The 19,405-nt window shown below is 39.8% G+C and overlaps 2 protein-coding genes across 2 annotated transcripts; both read left to right on the top strand.

Moving 5' to 3' along the window:
- Nucleotides 1-118: 118 nt before the first annotated feature.
- LOC130558628 (polyadenylate-binding protein 4-like) lies at nt 119-6,744 on the top strand. Its single transcript, XM_057341144.1, has 12 exons — nt 119-481; nt 1,175-1,368; nt 1,437-1,552; nt 1,633-1,772; nt 3,073-3,167; nt 3,238-3,375; nt 3,456-3,551; nt 3,634-3,903; nt 3,986-4,043; nt 4,880-4,968; nt 5,057-5,137; nt 5,210-6,744. The coding sequence occupies exons 1-12, from the start codon at nt 289-291 to the stop codon at nt 5,267-5,269; spliced, it is 1,530 nt and encodes a 509-aa protein (XP_057197127.1). The 5' UTR covers nt 119-288; the 3' UTR covers nt 5,270-6,744.
- A 1,073-nt stretch (nt 6,745-7,817) lies between these two features.
- Nucleotides 7,818-14,098, top strand: pabpc1a (poly(A) binding protein, cytoplasmic 1a). The gene is made up of 15 exons (XM_057339265.1): nt 7,818-8,529; nt 8,799-8,992; nt 9,083-9,198; nt 9,431-9,570; nt 9,653-9,747; nt 10,989-11,126; nt 11,252-11,347; nt 11,967-12,239; nt 12,388-12,478; nt 12,563-12,673; nt 12,777-12,919; nt 13,020-13,104; nt 13,214-13,344; nt 13,603-13,698; nt 13,782-14,098. Exons 1-14 carry the CDS (start codon nt 8,337-8,339, stop codon nt 13,690-13,692), a joined length of 1,896 nt encoding a protein of 631 aa, XP_057195248.1. The 5' UTR covers nt 7,818-8,336; the 3' UTR covers nt 13,693-13,698; nt 13,782-14,098.
- The last annotated feature ends 5,307 nt before the right edge of the window (nt 14,099-19,405 follow it).

Here is a 19,405-nt window from a genome sequence, read left to right as displayed (position 1 = left end):
ATTTTGAATTTATTATGAATTTCTTAAAGAAATGTATTTTGACGATTATATTTTCGTCTACAAAATAATGTTAAACATTTAAGCAAACGCTTTCGATCAAGAAGAATCATCATTTGAATGCGGTGAGCCTAAACCGTTGATCAGTAGGGTACACTATATCGTTTATAGCTGTTATGAACGTTGTTTATTTATGATGGTGAATCTTTTAAATGTGCGGTTTGCGTTGCGCGCTCGTTTGACTCGTGAATGTGAAATGATTTCAGGTTTAGTGGTGAAGTTTCATGTGTGATGATGGTGATGGTGATGATGTCGAGGAAGGCTTCTCTGTATGTGGGTGATCTGGATGCGAGTGTGACAGAAGCGATGCTGTATGAGAAGCTCAGTCCGACCGGTCCGATTCTGTCTGTCCGAGTCTGCAGAGATAAACTCACGGGCTGCTCGCTCGGATACGCTTACGTCAACTTTGAACGACCTGAAGATGGTAAACACTTTACACAATTCACATAGAATTGACTCTTATAATTGAGTATTTACTTTGGTGAACTGTAGCAGGCTTAAATACTCACAGGCTAAAGGAGCTTATACAACTATATTCAGCTACACACTATTATTAATACTACTTAAATATACATTAACAATGTGTAGTAAATACTCAATCATATTACGTTATTTATTTATTGATTTACTTGACAATTCTAAAAAAAAAAACTAAGGTGATGTGAGATGTTTGCCTGGTCACACTTGTATACAGTCCTGACTCCCTTCTGCACGTTTTAGAAACAAGTTTATATTTTAAAAGATTTACAAATGTTTTCCTTTAGCTCGACGCATCCACATTCATTTATAAATAAATACGTGTTCTTTTGGTAAAAATCTATTTATAGTTATGTCCATTTATATTTGTCTTTTAAGCACAACATTTAATGCATGTAAAGATGATGAAACATTCAACACTTTTGAGTGTTGTGTATTCTGTAAGCATGCAGCACTAAATTCACAAAAAAGTTTCTTACTCCCAAGAGTTTTGTGCTTGAAAAATCGACAAAGTGACTTTTTATTTGTGCAGTAAGCACTGCTATTGCTTTTATCTTGACTACAATTCCCTAATGAGACAACTAACCCCAGTCTTTCGTATATTTTTCGTCATGACATCACGTTACATTTGTTATGTCAGCCGAGCGTGTATTAGACACCATGAACTTTGATGTGATGAATGGCAAACCCATGAGGATGATGTGGTGCCAGCGTGACCCATCACTGCGCAAAAGTGGAGTGGGAAACATCTTCATCAAGAATCTGGAGAAATCCATGAGCAGTGAAGCTCTTCTGGACATCTTCTCACCCTTCGGTAGCATCTTATCCTGCAAAGTAAGTGCTGTTATAAAACCCAGGGTTTGTCTGAAGTGCAGCAGAAGTTCACATCTCTCTTTCTGAAGGTGTCCTGTGACGAGAACGGTTCGAAGGGGTTTGGATTTGTGCACTTTGAGACCCTTGAAGCCGCTGAAAAAGCCATCAGTCGATTGGACGGGATGCTGATCAATGATCAAAAAGTGTAAGCAGTGACTCGCTGTTGTTATAAGTATAATAACGCAAATATCGACGCAAATAATTCTCATATGTTGCGTCCTGAAGGTTTGTCGGGCACTTCAAGTCCCGCAGAGAGCGCGAGGCTGAAGTGAAGGAGAGAGCCAAAGAATTCACCAACGTTTACATCAAGAACTTTGGATCAGAACTGGATAACAACTCTCTCTATGAGATGTTCAGTGAATTCGGTGAGTGTTTTGTGTATTCGCTGAGTGTTTTGTGTATGCTGTGAGTGTTTTGTGTATTCACTGAGTGTATTTGTTGAGTGTTTTGTGTATTCGCTGAGTGTATTTGTTGAGTGTTTTGTGTATTCGCTGAGTGTATTTGTTGAGTGTTTTGTGTATTTGCTGAGTGTATTTGTTGAGTGTTTTGTGTATTCGGTGAATGTTTTGTTGAGTGTTTTGTGTATTCGGTGAGTGTTTTGTGTATTCGGTGAGTGTTTTGTTGAGTGTTTTGTATATTCGGTGAGTGTTTTGTTGAGTGTATTTGTTGAGTGTTTAGTTTATTCAGTGAGTGTTTTGTGTATTCGGTGAGTGTTTTGTTGAGTGTTTAGTGTATTTGTTGAGTGTTTAGTGTATTCGTTGAGTGTTTTGTGCATTCGGTGAGTGTTTTGTGTATTTGTTGAGTGTTTTGTGTATTCGGTGAGTGTTTTGTTGAGTGTTTTGTGTATTCGGTGAGTGTTTTGTTGAGTGTTTTGTGTATTTGTTGAGTGTTTAGTTTATTCGGTGAGTGTTTTGTTGAGCATTTTGTGTATTCGGTGAGTGTTTTGTTGAGTGTTTTGTGTATTCGGTGAGTGTTTTGTTGAGTGTTTTGTGTATTCGGTGAGTGTTTTGTTGAGTGTTTTGTGTATTCGGTGAGTGTTTTGTTGAGTGTTTTGTGTATTCGGTGAGTGTTTTGTTGAGTGTTTTGTGTATTCGGTGAGTGTTTTGTTGAGTGTTTTGTGTATTCGGTGAGTGTTTTGTTGAGTGTTTTGTGTATTCGGTGAGTGTTTTGTTGAGTGTTTTGTGTATTCGGTGAGTGTTTTGTTGAGTGTTTTGTGTATTCGGTGAGTGTTTTGTTGAGTGTTTTGTGTATTCGGTGAGTGTTTTGTTGAGTGTTTTGTGTATTCGGTGAGTGTTTTGTTGAGTGTTTTGTGTATTTGTTGAGTGTTTAGTTTATTCGGTGAGTGTTTTGTTGAGCATTTTGTGTATTCGGTGAGTGTTTTGTTGAGTGTTTTGTGTATTCGGTGAGTGTTTTGTGTATTTGTTGAGTGTTTAGTTTATTCGGTGAGTGTTTTGTTGAGCATTTTGTGTATTCGGTGAGTGTTTTGTTGAGTGTTTTGTGTATTCGGTGAGTGTTTTGTGTATTTGTTGAGTGTTTAGTTTATTCAGTGAGTGTTTTGTTGAGCATTTTGTGTATTCGGTGAGTGTTTTGTTGAGTGTTTTGTGTATTCGGTGAGTGTTTTGTTTGACTTGCTCTGTTCTGCTGATCTCTGACGTCTCTCTACAGGTCGCATCGTGAGCACTCGCGTGATGACAGATGAGAGCGGTAACTCCAGAGGTTTCGGATTTGTCGACTTCGAGAGGCACAGCTATGCTCAGAAGGTGCTTGCCGTCACCAAAGAAGATCCCTGTGGAGAAATGATTGCGTTAAGAATGAAATCTCTGCTCTCAGGCCGTGCAGGAGCTGAACGGGGCGGAGTTGAAGGGCAGGCGGCTGTATGTGGGACGAGCTCAAAAGAGACGAGAGCGTCAAGCGGAGCTCAAGCGCATGTTTGAGAAGATGAAGCAGGAGCGTTTGGCTCTCTATCAGGTACCGACAGACAGCGTCTCATTCAGCACCTCTGAGTTGACTGCAGTACACCTCGCTAACACGTGTAAACTGTCCCGCAGGGCGTCAATCTGTACGTGAAAAACCTGAGCGACTGCGTGGACTGTGAAGTTCTCCACAAAGAGTTCTCGCCGTACGGGACCATCACCAGTTGTAAGGTGGATGTCGGTCTTTATTTCTACAAGAGTGACATAAGCGTTTTATCTGGTGAGTTTGAGGAGTGCAGTGTTTCGTGTGCAGGTGATGACGGCGGGAGGACGCAGCAGAGGATTCGGCTTCGTTTGTTTCTCATCTCCAGAAGAAGCCACTAAAGCCGTCTCTGAAATGAACGGTCGCATCATCGCGAACAAGCCCTTATACGTGGCTCTCGCCCAGCGGAAGAAAGAGAGACAGGCCCACCTCATGGACCAAAACATGAGCAGAAAGGCGATGTTCCAGAGACAGAATCTGCAGCCCTACACCACCATCTACCATCCAAACTCAACATCTGGATTCTTCATGACGCCACAGGTCCTCCTTCTCCTCCTAAAGCTCACATCATCTGACTGATTGATGGAGGATAAATAAACGTTTGTGTTGATGTGTTTCACAGGTTGCTCCACAGGTTCAGTCCTGCCCGCAATGGGAGCTGCCGGGTGTCAGCTCTCAGTGTGAGTACATCAGAGATATTTCATTCATTATTGAGAGGTCAAAGGTGAAAAGGCCTCTTCACAATCATCATCATCACTGATATTTCATTTACTGATATTAATAAAGGATTATAGTGATAACTGGGAAAGTCAAAACGTGAACATGTTTTCTCAATCTACCTCAGACAATTTATTTATTGCAGAATCATCTGTTTATATTTGATAGAGTCAGACATTTAGGGAAATACACATGTTATGGATGTGACACAAACGTTTTGAGTGACAACACACTTGATTGTATGATTTCTGGGAATTACACAAACCAGATAATAGCCCTTCATAGAGTATAAAACATGTTATTTTGCTTGAATTTTTATGTGTCCATTTATGAGGAATATGAACTGTTATGAACATGACGGTTCTGATAATAACTCTTACCTGACTATGAAAAATCATGATTTCATAAAAACTTTGAGACGTCACCTCATGTGGCATCTGAGCTGTCAGTATGATGAAAGCCTTTGTTAAAAACTTTCTTTCATCATGGTAAGATTGATCTTGCGTGGATTTGCTCACCTGTAATGTTAAAGTTTGACAAATTCTTCTATGTATAAGAGAATAGCGAAGTCTATACTACTAATAAAGATGCAGAGGAAGGATCATCAAAACGTGATTTTAAAGGGCTCACACATGAATAAAGATCACGGAATGATGATTGTTCATACAGTATCTCTTGTTTCGCTCACTTGTTGTTTGTTGTCGATCTGTAAATCTCAGTATTTAAAAGTGTTACCCAAAATAAAGAATGTAATGATTACAGCATTGCTAACGGATTTGTTTGTCTGACTGTCTGACAGCCACTCACGCTCATCCTCACTGGTCGAGCGCGTCAGGATTCATTCACGGAGTCACTTCAGTGAACCTCCAAACGCCACAGATGCTGCAGGTCACACCACTCACACAATCTTGTGTTTCACACTGTTTGTACTTCATCCCGGGATAATGGAAGATTTCTTTCACATGTTTTCTTACAGCCTGATGTGTACCTGCAGAGTCAGAGCAACAATTCTGACCTCTTCCATTTCCTTCAATCCCATGATTCTTTGAGCTCGAAGGTCAGTCCACAGGCATCATCATAATATTATTCAGAGTGGTTTGATTCGTGATGTTGTTTCGTGTTTGTGTAGGTAAATGATGCGATGGGTGTTTTTAAAGTCAGTCAGATGATGGAAACCCTTCACCTGTGAATCCTTCAGCTGTCCTTTCATTCCTGCACCCCACACTTGATTCAAAGACCGTGTACACTTTATTGATACATTTTCAAAGATTTGTATTCATTTGAATGCTTCAATGTTCACTTTTTTAGTTCTATGTCAACATTTTAATCATTGTAATAACTGTATCATCCTGTTTGTACAACGGGCTTTTAGGAATAGTAAATAAATATATTTAGTGAAATGACACATTTGTTTTCTTCATTAGTCAACATGAAACACACCCAAAACTGAAGCGCGAATTGGCATAAACATTTCTGGAGAGATGTGCAGAGCTGGTTACAGTTTAACATCCCATTATTTCAAGTAAAGCTAGTTTGGTATTTTATTGGAAAAGCGGAATTTAGAGTTGGTTATGAATTACTTGGAAGCTACTTTGGAAAGTTTTTTTCTATTGAACTGTACCGTTAGATGGTTTAAATCAGAACACTCTTTAAAACGTATGTGCACATTGTTAAAAATAAGCAAGCCATTTATTTTTTGGGAAAAATGTGTTAACTACTCTGTTTTCAAGGACATCTAACGGAATGCCTTGTTTGTATGATAAGTTGGTTGAATAAAAAAACGAGAAGCCTTCTGCGCCTCTGCGCGCGCTCCTTCCGTTTCTCATTTCGTGCTGTGCGCTGGTGCCCATTTCGACTTCGGCACACATCTTATATAAGAAATATAACGCTAACACAAAAAATACACATAAAACATCGACTTTTATTATCGATGGAAGCAGGATCCGCGGCAGATTTGAGGAGATTATCCGCGCAGCGCCGCATCTCTTTGACTTCAGGAGGTCATGTCTTGATCAATACCGCGAAAACATCAACGGTTATATCGGTACCGAACGCGTTTTAACAGATCTTCAGTCTGTTTTCTAGCAGTTGACGGAATTTGAGCGCGTATCCGTCGCTCGACTCCTGCGCTCTAACCGCGCGTTCCACTTGTCCTGTCGTACGATAGTCGTTAAAGAAGATGAATCCTAGCGCTCCCAGTTTGTGACTGAGGCCATTCTTTACCAGACGTTCAGCCCGGCCGGGCCCATTCTGTGGGACACGATGACCCCGTCGCTCTCTGGGTTACGGCTATGTGAACTTCTAGCAAAAAGCTGACGGTGAGAACCCTTTGCTATGGTTTTTGGAGATCCGTCATAACCGGAATCAAACTCGTGTTTCAGCCGAACGCGCCTTGAACACCATGAACTTTGACCTCATCATGGGCAGACCCGTCCGGATCATGTGGTGCCAGCGTGACGCTTCGCTGCTTAAGAGTGGCGTGGGTTTAAGTTTGAGACTTTCTGTCATGGTCACTATATAGTGATTCTGTTTCTGTGGTTTACATCATTTTCACTTTTCTCAGTTTTCTTTGTGAATAAATTACTTTAATATTTAAACGTGTTACGTATGTAAATTACAATTTACAAAGCATGAAATAAAAAAATATATATATCCTTTTGTACATGAAGCATACTATCTCTTAAAATAATCTATTGGTTATTTCTCGTGGACCAATCGAGCATCCTTCAGGTCATCCAGGAACCCGTGACTCCTCCCCTCCAGACTATAGGAACAAGGTTTTTTGTGCCTCCAGTCTTATGTTTCTGACATTACCTAACTCTTTCTGGGGTGATGAGCTGCTATAAACGCCCCGCTGATTGGAACGGTTTGATCTTGAAACATCTACTGTGAGCTGATCTTAGTGCACAAGGTTTCATCTCTCGCATACTTTGTAAATATGCATCTCTTAACCTGAGGGTCAAATATTTTCAAGCAATTCATTTTTGCCTTCAGTATTCTTGCACTGAGGTCAGTATTCCTTTCCAGTATTTGATCTAATAATTGTTCCATAAATACACATTACAAAACAATTTCTGTTTCATTGTGGTTATAGATTATACTTTTGTTATTTTCAACAATAAACATTGTTATATTGTATTCAGAGTAGTGTTAGTGATGTTTCTGATGATTACAGTATTGATCTTGCCTTTTTATCATTAAAGCAGTTTGATCTTGGAGTTCTCATGGTCTATTTTATGAGTACGATAATCTCTTGTGCTTTTAAGTTGTTTTTACTTTTCAAATTCACACATTTTACAAGTTCGTTTTACAACATATTGTATTATCACGAAAATGTCCCTTTTCGATACCATAGCATGTCACATTATTAATATACTCTATGCAGTATTTATTTATTTCCATGAGTTTATATCTGATGGATATTGCACTATAAGACGTGAAATGAAAATAAAAGAACTATGAAATAAGGATCTGAGAATGAAATGGATGTTGATAATCTAATAACAGCAATATAACCTGTCATATAACAGTCAATTCGTTTTTTTAATCATTTAACACTTACAAAAATCACAATTTTCCAAAGACGAAGAATGTATTTTACATTTAATCGATGATTTTTACAGAATGCTGCGTAGTTCTTCACGAGGACTTTTATTTTGTCTTCACGTGAAAAATATATATAAAAAGAAACACGCAACTTCCGCCGAGAATGCCTCTTATCTGTGCGCTACTTCCGTTTTCCTTCCCCTACCTTGTGCGGTGCGAGAGAAAGCGCGTGTGCCTCTGAGCCTCCGCACACATCTTATATAAAAAATCAAAAATACAAAAAAAATTACAAAAACAAAAAAACCCCCACAAACAAAGATCTACTTTTATCACCGAATATCTCGGTGAAGCAGGATTCGCGACAGATTTGAGGAGATTATTCGAGCAGCACCGTACGTACGCTTTGACTTCAGTAGGCCTGAGGTAAATTTTAATCATCGTGTCTTGAGCGATACCGCGAACACGTCGACGATTATTCGGTACCGAACGCGTTTTAATTGACCCTTCAGTCTGTTTTCTGGCGGTTGTTTGTCGTTTGACCGTATTCGAGGAGACTGTCGAGCGCGTTCGAGCTCGTCCGTCGCCATTACAGCCGCTCGGTAGCGTAACTCCTCCGCGTGTTTTCGGCTCAGTTTTTTCGGGTGTCGTGGTTCTAACCGCGTTGTCCATTAGTATATCGTTCATTGGTCGTACGATAGTCGTTAAAGAAGATGAATCCAAGCGCTCCGAGTTACCCGATGGCGTCTCTGTACGTGGGCGATCTCCACTCGGATGTGACCGAGGCCATGTTGTACGAGAAGTTCAGCCCAGCCGGGCCCATTCTGTCGATTCGGGTGTGCAGGGACATGATGACCCGTCGCTCTCTGGGTTATGCCTACGTGAACTTCCAGCAACCCGCTGACGGTAAGCAAACCTACATTTATTTGATGTCTGTTACAGGTTTTCGGATGTTTTATTGATGAAAAACAATAGAGAAACTAGAGGTGCGCCGATATTCGCATGTAAAAACGGATTCTAGCCAATCTCGTTGCATCTCTAATAGAGACGACAGGTTTTATCTGCCTCTGTGATAAATAACAGGTTCTGGAGATTTTACTCTCAATTCATCAGCAGTACTTATTGGTTGTTGTATCTGAAGATCTGTCATAACCAAAATCAATCTCGTGTTTCAGCCGAACGCGCTTTGGACACCATGAATTTTGACGTCATCAAGGGCAGACCCGTCCGGATCATGTGGTCCCAGCGCGACCCCTCGCTGCGCAAGAGTGGGGTGGGCAACATTTTTATCAAGAACTTGGACAAATCCATCGACAACAAGGCCCTGTACGACACCTTCTCTGCCTTCGGCAACATTCTGTCCTGCAAGGTAATGAAGAAGACGCATGCGTGCTGTGCTGCTCTCCCGTGAGCGCCTGTGTTTGACGTGTGTGCTGGCTTTGATGTTGTCCTCCTGCAGGTGGTTTGCGATGAGAATGGCTCAAAAGGCTACGGCTTTGTGCACTTTGAGACCCATGAGGCGGCCGAAAGAGCCATTGAGAAAATGAATGGCATGTTGCTCAATGACCGCAAAGTGTAAGTGTGATTTAACTCACTGATCCGTCATTTGTTTGATGTTATTGTGTGTGTGTGTGTGTGTGTGTGTTATTAACTGCATCACATTAAACCGTTTTATTGATTTGGATAAATGTGTTGGTTTTTGTGTCTGAAATAAAAAAATCAACATAGTCTGTTTTGGGGGTTATACAGTATGGCTCGGTTGTGTTGTGCAGATGGAATAATAAAGACGGTTTGTTTCACCTTGCAGGTTTGTGGGTCGTTTCAAGTCTCGCAAGGAGCGTGAGGCCGAGATGGGAGCTCGTGCCAAAGAGTTCACCAATGTTTACATTAAGAACTTCGGAGAAGACATGGACGATGAGAAGCTGAGGGAGGTCTTCGGTCAATACGGTGAGTGTTTTGTTGGCAGTAGATTGAACTTGTTTTGTCTTCGTGTGGAATCGGATCTTTGATGTTTTGCCTGTTATTTCAGGTCCAGCTCTCAGTATTCGTGTCATGACCGACGAGAGCGGCAAATCTAGAGGCTTTGGTTTTGTCAGCTTCGAGCGGCATGAGGACGCACAGAGGGTAAGTATCCACATGCATTAAAGATCTCTGTCGGTACTACGGATTTCCATCAACTGCAGGGTTCCGTCCTGTCATTAATGTCTTAAATTCACTTTTCATTTGATCCCTTTTGACGCGTACGAGCACACCGGTGTGATTTGAACATTAAGCGCTTTGGCTGACACTGAACCAGAGACGGATTCAATCCTGTCACATATCACAACTGTGCAGTGCTTATAATGTTTATTGTAGGCTTCAGACATATACACGTGCCTACTAGCACAAAATGCATCTAGAGTTTGTAAAATACACACCGATGTCTATGGAAGCGGCAATAACGATATCCTCAAATATAATTTGACGGATGCATTTATTCACATCAGATACACAGTATCTGCACTGTAAGCAATTGTTAAGACTTACATTATTACTTATTCTTCTACCAGTTCACCAGGCACTTACATTTGTGTATTTTGAGAGAAGTGGATGAATTCACATATGACGTAAATTCGACAGATCTCCGACCACGGACTAGCACTTTAAACAACAAAACACGTTCACATGCACATATTTGATATTAGATATTTCATGACATAGTTAACAAGTTTGTGATTATTTTGAGGAAAAATGATGTAAAAGCAAAACATCAGTCATACAGCTGCTGTGGCTCTGCGGTGTCACATGATAAGCAGATAAGCAGTCGCCATGGAAATGTTAAAGTGATAGGCTACCTTAACGGTCGCTTTGGAATAGCTAGTCAAACACTGAAACTAGTGTCAGGTGTAGCCAAGCTTCAGGAATATAGTTTCACAGCCAAAAGGTAGAAAAAATGAAAAGCACTCTGGAGACTTTTGCACAAGAGGCACTTTTTGGTCTTTAATGGTGGTGGTGGTGGTGTTACTTTTTTCCCTGTTAATTATTAAGAGTTTCAGAAAACATTGTTTGGTCTTATAAGATAAATAAAAACATGCACTGAAAAGTTATGTAGATAACTAGATAAGTTTGTCAAGGTAAGTATAATATTGTCATAGATTAAAAATAGCTTTTAGGATGCGTAAGCTGGCAACATATTAATGCGGTTTAAAACATATCCTCTTTAAACGCTATTGGTTTCGACTATTACAAGAAAAATAGTTAAAGGAATACGACTTGGCCTGAAAAACAATTTCAGTTTAATCCATGTATCCATCTGCTGCTGACTGATCTCCGGAGTTCTTCTGATCATCACTGAAGGGTTGTGGGATCTTCTCTCTGCTCCTCAGGCTGTGGATGAGATGAACGGGAAGGAGGTGAACGGGAAGCAGGTGTACGTGGGTCGTGCTCAGAAGAAGGGAGAACGTCAGACGGAACTCAAGCGTAAATTTGAGCAAATGAAGCAGGACCGCATGACCCGTTATCAGGTGAGATGAGCAAGCTCGACCAGCAGTTTTCTGTGGATCAGTGCATCTGAACATGGCTGCCGTCAGCGAGTTCCTGTTATTTCAGAGTGAATAATCCTGTGGATGGTTTATGTGGTTTTCAACAGGGAGTGAATCTCTACGTCAAGAATCTAGATGACGGCTTGGACGATGAACGTCTGCGCAAAGAATTTTCACCCTTCGGCACCATCACAAGTGCAAAGGTATAAAGTTTGAGGAAGACCACTTTGACATTATACGGTTATGCATTTGGCGGATGCTTTTATCTAGCGACTGACATGGCGTTCCATTATAGTATACATTTGTCTCTAAGTATGTGTAATCCCTGCACTGTAAAAAAGTACATATGGCAATAATGGCAATTTTCTGTAAACTGGAAAATGTGGAATATTTTTTCCCCGTGTAAACTTGTAGGATATATTAAATTGTTTTTCTGGTCAATTCTTTGTCTTTTACTGTAAGTTTATAGTTTTTGACCATATTTCAGAAATAAACTGAAAAAAAAGATATCTTGTTAAAAAATGGAAATTTTCTGGCAGCTGGGATGTCAGACATAAACTGAAAAAGAATGTTTTTCCCATAAAATTACATTCCCCCTGTTTTTCTTGTAAATTTGCCGTCTTGTAAATTGTATGTTTTTTGACAGTTTTTTTACATTTTACGTGGAAACAGAAACGTTAGGTTAAATTACAGGTTTTTCTACAGTGTCGGTTCGATCCCATGACCTTGCCGTTGCTAGCGCCATGATCTAACCAGTGAGCTACAGGAAAACCTTTGAACATTGCTTTTCTCCTCATTGACGTCCTTCTGTGTTTTGTTCAGGTTATGATGGAGGGCGGCAGAAGCAAAGGCTTTGGATTCGTGTGCTTCTCTTCTCCTGAAGAGGCCACGAAGGCTGTGACCGAAATGAACGGCCGTATCGTCGCTACCAAACCTCTGTATGTGGCTCTGGCCCAGAGGAAAGAGGAGCGTCAGGCCCATCTCACCAGCCAGTACATGCAGAGGATGGCCACTGTCAGAGCTGTTCCAAACCCAGTCCTTAACCCCTACCAGCCCGCACCACCGTCTGGTTACTTCATGGCTGCTATTCCACAGGTCTGCCCCATTCCATTCGCCCTCACATCCGTTTATTTATTTAGAGCAGATCTATTTAAGTTTAAGACCATCGAGACCATTTTTATCCAGTCGGCCAGACCGATCTTGGTATTGTGACTTTAATGTTGATGGCTTTTGTGTTCCACAGGCTCAGAATCGTGCTGCATACTATCCCACCAGTCAGCTGGCACAGCTCCGCCCCAGCCCTCGCTGGGCAACGCAGGGTGTCCGCCCTCAGCGTGAGTACTCTTGTCTAGTTGTCTTCCTGTGAAGTTGCGTGACAGCGATTCACTTCATTTTGATTTCTTCTGTTTTCTCCGCAGATTTCCAGAACATGCCAAACGCCATCAGGCCTTCAGCCCCCCGCCCAACCTTCGGTGGGGTGCGTCCCACGTCCTCGCAGGTTCCCCGAATGATGGCATCGCAGCGAATGAGTGAGTGACTCCTGCAGTAACGCTTTATGGCTCATTTTTCATTAGGTGTAGCAGTTGGCGATTTACCTTTCGTTTTATTGATCCTGATGATTTTTTCTCGCAGCCTCTCAAGGGATGGGTCCTCGTCCCGCAGCTGCAGCCACAGGAACCGCTCCAGTGAGAGGTATGCCACAGTACAAGTACGCACCTGGAGTCCGCAACCCACAGCAGCACATGCCCACTCAACCTCAGGTCCCCATGCAGCAGGTATTAGATCTCTTCTTTCTGTTTCAGCTGCACGTTATGACCTTGTATATTAAAAGCTGCTCTGATCGACACGGTTTCATTTTTTTTGCCCCACCACCAGCCTGCTGTACACGTTCAAGGTCAGGAGCCTCTGACTGCATCCATGTTGGCTGCCGCCCCACCACAGGAACAGAAGCAGATGCTGGGTAACAAGCGATTACATTATTCATTTGACGTTTAGCTGATTGGATTGTTTGGATGATCCTGAGCTCTGTGTCTGTGGAGATTCTCACGCCCTCTGTCGTTCCATTGCAGGTGAGCGTCTCTTCCCTCTCATTCAGAACATGCATCCCAGTCTGGCTGGAAAGATTACTGGAATGTTGCTGGAGATCGACAACTCTGAGCTGCTCCACATGCTGGAGTCACCAGAGTCTCTGCGCTCTAAGGTCTGTGATCACGCAATGCTCTCCGCTAACATCACGCAGTTGTTGAAACCCATTGTGTGACCTTGACAGGGAACTCAGACAGGCAGTTTGGCGATGTTATAGTTGTACCACACACACACGCGCGTGCACACACACGATATACGTGTAAACTTCACAGTAAATTTGATGTGAATAATGCACAGGGTGTAGTTTTGTGAGAATCATCAGATGTTGTGTTTGTGTTTTGAAGTGTTCATGAGTGATTTGTTGTGCCCTCAGGTTGATGAAGCTGTCGCTGTGTTACAAGCTCATCAAGCCAAAGAAGCCGCACAGAAATCAGTGCCCAACCCCGCCGTCTCAGCTGTCTGAGATAAAGTGAGATCTCCATATGCCTTTAAAGCGTTTTCTCTGTTTGACTGCGTTTCTTTTTTTTAACACTTTGTTTGTTTTCATTTCAGATGATAATCTGTGAGCCTGACTTTACCAGGAAGGAAGCGTCACAAAATAGATAACTATTGAAAAACCTGATACTCAAAAGTAAAAAAGAATACAGTGGACACATCAAAATATTTTGCCAGGTCAAGAGGTTAAATCTGGACCTTGATTATATTTAAAAAATCTTAAAAAAAATGGGAAAATTTTAATTTTGAAAATTCCAAAACATTCCTTTCTTTTTATTCCTCTTAATGAATGCTCATTATCAATTGTGTTCTTGATGGCTGAACATTTGGGAAATTGGATTTAACTGCTTGAATAAATAAAAACTTTAAACATGTGTCCTTGTTTGAGTTTCTTTTCATTAAATGATTGTTACACCGAACAGTTCATTTTAAAAGCTAAAAGGTTTACACAGACTTGGTTTTATATGCAATGTTATTTGGTTTAATTCATCTCTCTACTTCATTCTGTAGTGCATGTTCATGCTCACTTAAGCTTGGTTATTTATTGGATGAAGTGAAATGGGATGTTGCGTAAGACTTCAGGTAAATTAAGAAATTCTAGAAGCTTCATGCTTTCCTTTCTCTCGTTGTTTTGAAAGGTTAGAAATGTTTTGTTGAAGTAAACGGTACGTTGCCGTGTTAAACTGGAGGAATGTCGCACGTGCGCCAGATGGCAGCAGGAATCTACACGCGTGTCGCGTGAGGTCAAACCTCATCAACGGAGCACTCCTGCGGGAGAAAACATCTACATTTGATTACAATGTGACCACATTTCATTTTAAACTGCTGCCAAGATCTTTTGGGAGCTGCATCTAAGTGTGATAAAGAATTTGTTGTTTAGTTTCAATCTTTAAGTTAAATTTCATATTTGACTTTATACTTCCTTTATAAAATTTTTTGCGAATGTCTATGTAATATTAAACAACTTATATTAAATTACGTGAAATATGTTGGGCCTGTGAGTTTTCAGTCAGTCAGTTTCATTTTCATCGTCTCACAATGTTGCTCGTTGCGGTTAAAATGACTTTTATTTTGGCCATATAACAGCTACGCCACGCCTACTTTTCCCTTGTTGATCGCGGCAAACGTCAGCCGTTTATGTGCACGCGCTGAGTGTAGAATCAAGGAAATCAAACACTATTGCGTTAAAAAATCTAGGTTACTTTGACTAAATTCATGAATTAAAACAATCAATATTGTTCATTATTAATTTTCTTTTTGATGAACTTTTTGTTTATGTTGATTGTTGAGGTGTTAGTGTGATCTCTGGTCATCAGGAGAACCGAATTCCCGCTTCCAACCGTTTGTTTTTTCACGTTTTTAAAGCGTGTGATTGTGCTTCCGCCGCCATCAATCCCTCAATGCACCTCAAAAGCCGATCGCTTTCATTTTATCCCATAATAATTCCATAGGAAATCGTTGAAAACGCGCGTGACCGCACTGTAGTCAACGCAACGGACAACTCGGAGGAAGCAAAAGTGTGGAGGAATGACGGACGTGTTCAGGGTTCAAGTGCAGGTCAGTGTCATCACGTGCATCGAGTTTTAACCACAAATTACTGCCAAAACAACATTACTACCCACTGCACATAATAAAGATCAATTATATTGACCTCAACATCTCAAACATTTCTCATTCACATAAGTTACCTATTATTATTTTACCTCTCAAAAGCCCAGAAACGCACTGTAATGTTCAATATTAGCAATATGAAAGTCTGAGAACAACATTGATCAAGTTTGTGTGAGCATCTTGTGCCACCTGCTGACCTGGTCAGAGACGTCTGTGTGTTCATCTCTCTGTGTTTGTGTGTAGAGTCGCAGGTGGATGGTGATCAAACCAATAACTAATATTAAATTCGTTGCGATATTCACTGTTACAAGGCAGAGTTTTATGCTTGCTTACTCATAACTACTTTAACCAGTGATTGAGTTGAATCATGTCTTGTCTGTGAGATGTACTTTATTGGGCTGGACAAAAAACTTTTAAAATAGAAAATAAAACAGTTCTGAATATATGATCGAAATGTCTATTTACACTCAGTGCAGTCTATTTAACTCCACCCACCAGTATCTGATTGGAATAGAGAAAATATAAGAACAAGCCTATTAAATAGCTGTGTTATGAGTGTCACACCATAGTATTGGATAAATACAGTACAAAGAAAGAGAGAGCGACAGAAAATGACCCCAAAAAGGAGTACAAAACTTTCTATTTCTGAAAGAAATGCTATTTCTTAGCATTTTTTGCACAAGCTACCTTTAGAGAGGCGCTAAACAAGCCGTAAACAATACAAACAAACCGTAAGAAAATATGTAATAGACTTAATTATTGTAAATAATTCATTCACAGTATTTATCGGATCTTATCTGCACAAATTTTAATTTGTAATTATTATTATTTAAAACTATATCTGAAGGACCCCCAAGGCTACTTTAATATGGGGGTCCCGGATCTCTCAAATCGAGCACTGACTGTAACTGTAGACAGTTTACTTTAGTTCAGTAACCGAATGAAAAGCAAACGTTCTGGAATCTCGACTTGGCCTTCAACTTTACTGCTCTGTCATGTTTATGAGTGTCATAAAGCTGGAAATATAAATAGATTGAAGGTGTTGCCTCATGTTCTTATGTGAAACTCTATTTAAGAATGTTTGATAGGAAAAAATACATAACTATAAAATAATACAGTCTAGTTTAAGGGTATTATTATTGATTTCTTCATTTTAGAATAACAACCAAGTCATCAAAACTATGAAATATTATGGACGGATACGAGTTATAGTAACCAATTCATCTTTTTGCAAGTATTTCTGTCTGAAGATTATAGGACGCTGATGAAAAAACACAACCTGAGATAATCAAATCAAATGGAGATAGATTGAATCATTCCTGATAGATGATGTCATGTGATCTTTTGTGTTTACTTGTTTACTTCTCATTCTCATGTCTGAAAGGATGTTGATCTCTCGTCCTCTGGGTCAATAACTGCAAACTCTTCAAATCAACAACATCACATGTCTGTCGTTCAGCTCATTGACAAAATGTTCAATGCTCTCTCGTTTGTAACTTTGGATAAAACCTCAGCTAAATGATTAAATGTCTATAAATATTTGACTCTTTGAAATAGAGAGTAAGAGAAATGAAAATGTTTCATCAGATAGAAAGAAAGCATTTCAATTCTGCCTCACACAGGAGCGCTTTGAATACAATAAAATATAATCATTATTAAACATCAAATATATTCCATAGATTTGTTTTCATTTTTGGAGTAATTCAAAAAAATACAAAATTCTTTTTTCAGCAGTCATAGACACTTCAACCCCCCCAAGATAAATATAAAGTGAGTTTTGCGTGAAGTCCTCACATAACACCAGAATAGGCATGGGCCGAATACCGCCGGTTTCAAGGTATACCGAAGATTTACTGTTTTCTACATAAAGCTAGCCAAGATGTACAGAACCTTCTGTGAATAAAATCTTCTTATGCCATCTTGTATATTGACTGAGTAAGGCTGGATTGGAATTATAATGGCTGAAATCAAACTGTGATGCTCTTTATCGCAGAATTAGATCTTGAGACTTTAGTCTGGTTTTCACAGACTGTGTCACAAATGTCATCATTGTCGGTTTTTTTCTTTAAGCACATGATTCGTTGTAACTTTTGTCAGTCTGTAATGTTCTTTAACGTTACTATCAGACAGGCGATAAGAGGATGTCCTCTGTGTCTGTCTCAGAGCGTCTCCAGCTTCAATAAACACTGACTTTATCAACACACGTTTACAGCTCCATGATAAACGCTCGGTGACTTCATGTGTTCTGTTATGCCAATTGACTCTATTCTCTAATCTAACAATAACACATGCTTGTCACATTTCTCTTCTGCAAACGATTTAGATTGTCGTATTGATTTTTATCAATTATATTGCATTGTACTGCTAAAAACATGTCACAAGTTTTTTCTAAAGAATTTGCCGACGTAGTAAAATAGTTTCGATTACAACAATTATAAAAAGACTAATGTTGATCTATATTCTTTCTATATACAGTATATGAATGCGCATGTAGAGTAGAATTTCATAAAGACATAACAGCCAGCACAGAAGTTTGAATCATGCGAAGTTGTAACGTGGCAGAGGAGATCTGGCCCTCCCGCCTGAGAAGTGTTTTTCTCCCTTTATTCATCATAGGAGTTCCTCCACACTGAGGCGTGTTGGCCTGCTCACCGTGTGCCTCATCTATAAAACGTGCGTATGCGCAGATTTGATCGTAAAGTGTTCGTACGCAAAAATCACGGCAACGTTCATATTTATAAATGCGCTCTTTGACGTGAAAAAAGCCCCACGTCAGGGTCTGAGCAGACGTATGCACTTTTGCTTAAGTTTTTTTGCAGGTCATTCTTGCCGCTCGTATAGAATTTGGACATTGACAGGTGATCTTTCATATATCAATGACATAAATTAGACATCATTAAATGGCGGAAATCACAATCATTTGCGATTTATAGATTTCACATCTGATAGAGAGTCGTACACGCGTGTTCTGTGCGTACGTTCATTCTATGAATCGCACTTGAATGAAAAAATGATCGTAAAATCAAATTTAGGACAGTTTCTATGCAAATAATACAATAAAAAATGAGACCCGGGAGACTGCTGATAATAGATTAGCTTGGGGTTCTGTAAATTCCTTTAACATGGCTTTCATTAGAATGGTCGTACTCTTTCCATACCATGTTACTGTGTTCTACCTTTTTCTGTGATTTTCCTTTTGTTTGGTTTTCGTCCTGTAAAGCTGCTGTGAAACAATGCTACATTGTGAACAGTGCTATGTAGATCGAATGGAATTGAATAAGTTTGACACTGCGCAAACAAGAACCTGTTTATTTGAGTCTGATACTAGAAGCTTTAGAACAAACATGAAGAAGAACGAGGAAGATCAAGACTTTTGCACTCTTAGAAAAAATGATCATTAGGTGTCTTCTAAGAAGGTGTGATTTCTGTGATCAATGCCTTCATTGATTTAGATTTTGATTGCGTTGAGTTTTTACTGTAGTACTTTTATCTCTTTTCATCCGTCAACACTGAAAGACGGTACGTGATTTTCTTGTGTGTGTGTGTGTGTGTGTGTGTGTGGAAACAGAAGGTCATTATGGGAATGTGAGGGAATTACACGAATAGCTCCTGTTGATGTGATTGAAAGCAATAAAATAATTCACTTATCTGCTTCAGCTCTCTGTGCTAGGCACTGCTGAGATAATAAACCAGGACACAAAAACATGTCAATGACAGATGATAAACGCTCTCTCTCATCTCACAACCCGTCACAAGAAAACTCACTCGATATATTCCATAAAGCACAGCACACTGTGTTTTTTACTACAGCTAAAATAAATACTAAAACTAGATTGAAAACATGATCAGTTTTTGGACCATAACAATCTATTTCATTCTAAACTTAATAACATTTGAACCAAATGAATTGAATTCTTTTTATTTATTATAACTGATCCACTACACCGTGTATATGTTACATTAATGCTATGTGTCTAATCCACACCAAAATTAGCTTTTTTTTGCTGCCTTCACAAATCCACTTTTTAAAAATGTTTTTTTACCTTTTTCAATAGGTTAATAAAAAATGT

This window comes from Triplophysa rosa, linkage group LG8 (assembly GCF_024868665.1).
Source record: "Triplophysa rosa linkage group LG8, Trosa_1v2, whole genome shotgun sequence".
Lineage (NCBI taxonomy): Eukaryota > Metazoa > Chordata > Actinopteri > Cypriniformes > Nemacheilidae > Triplophysa > Triplophysa rosa.
The sequence above is the reverse complement of the archived record's forward strand: the minus strand, read 5'-3'. Positions and strand labels throughout refer to the sequence as shown.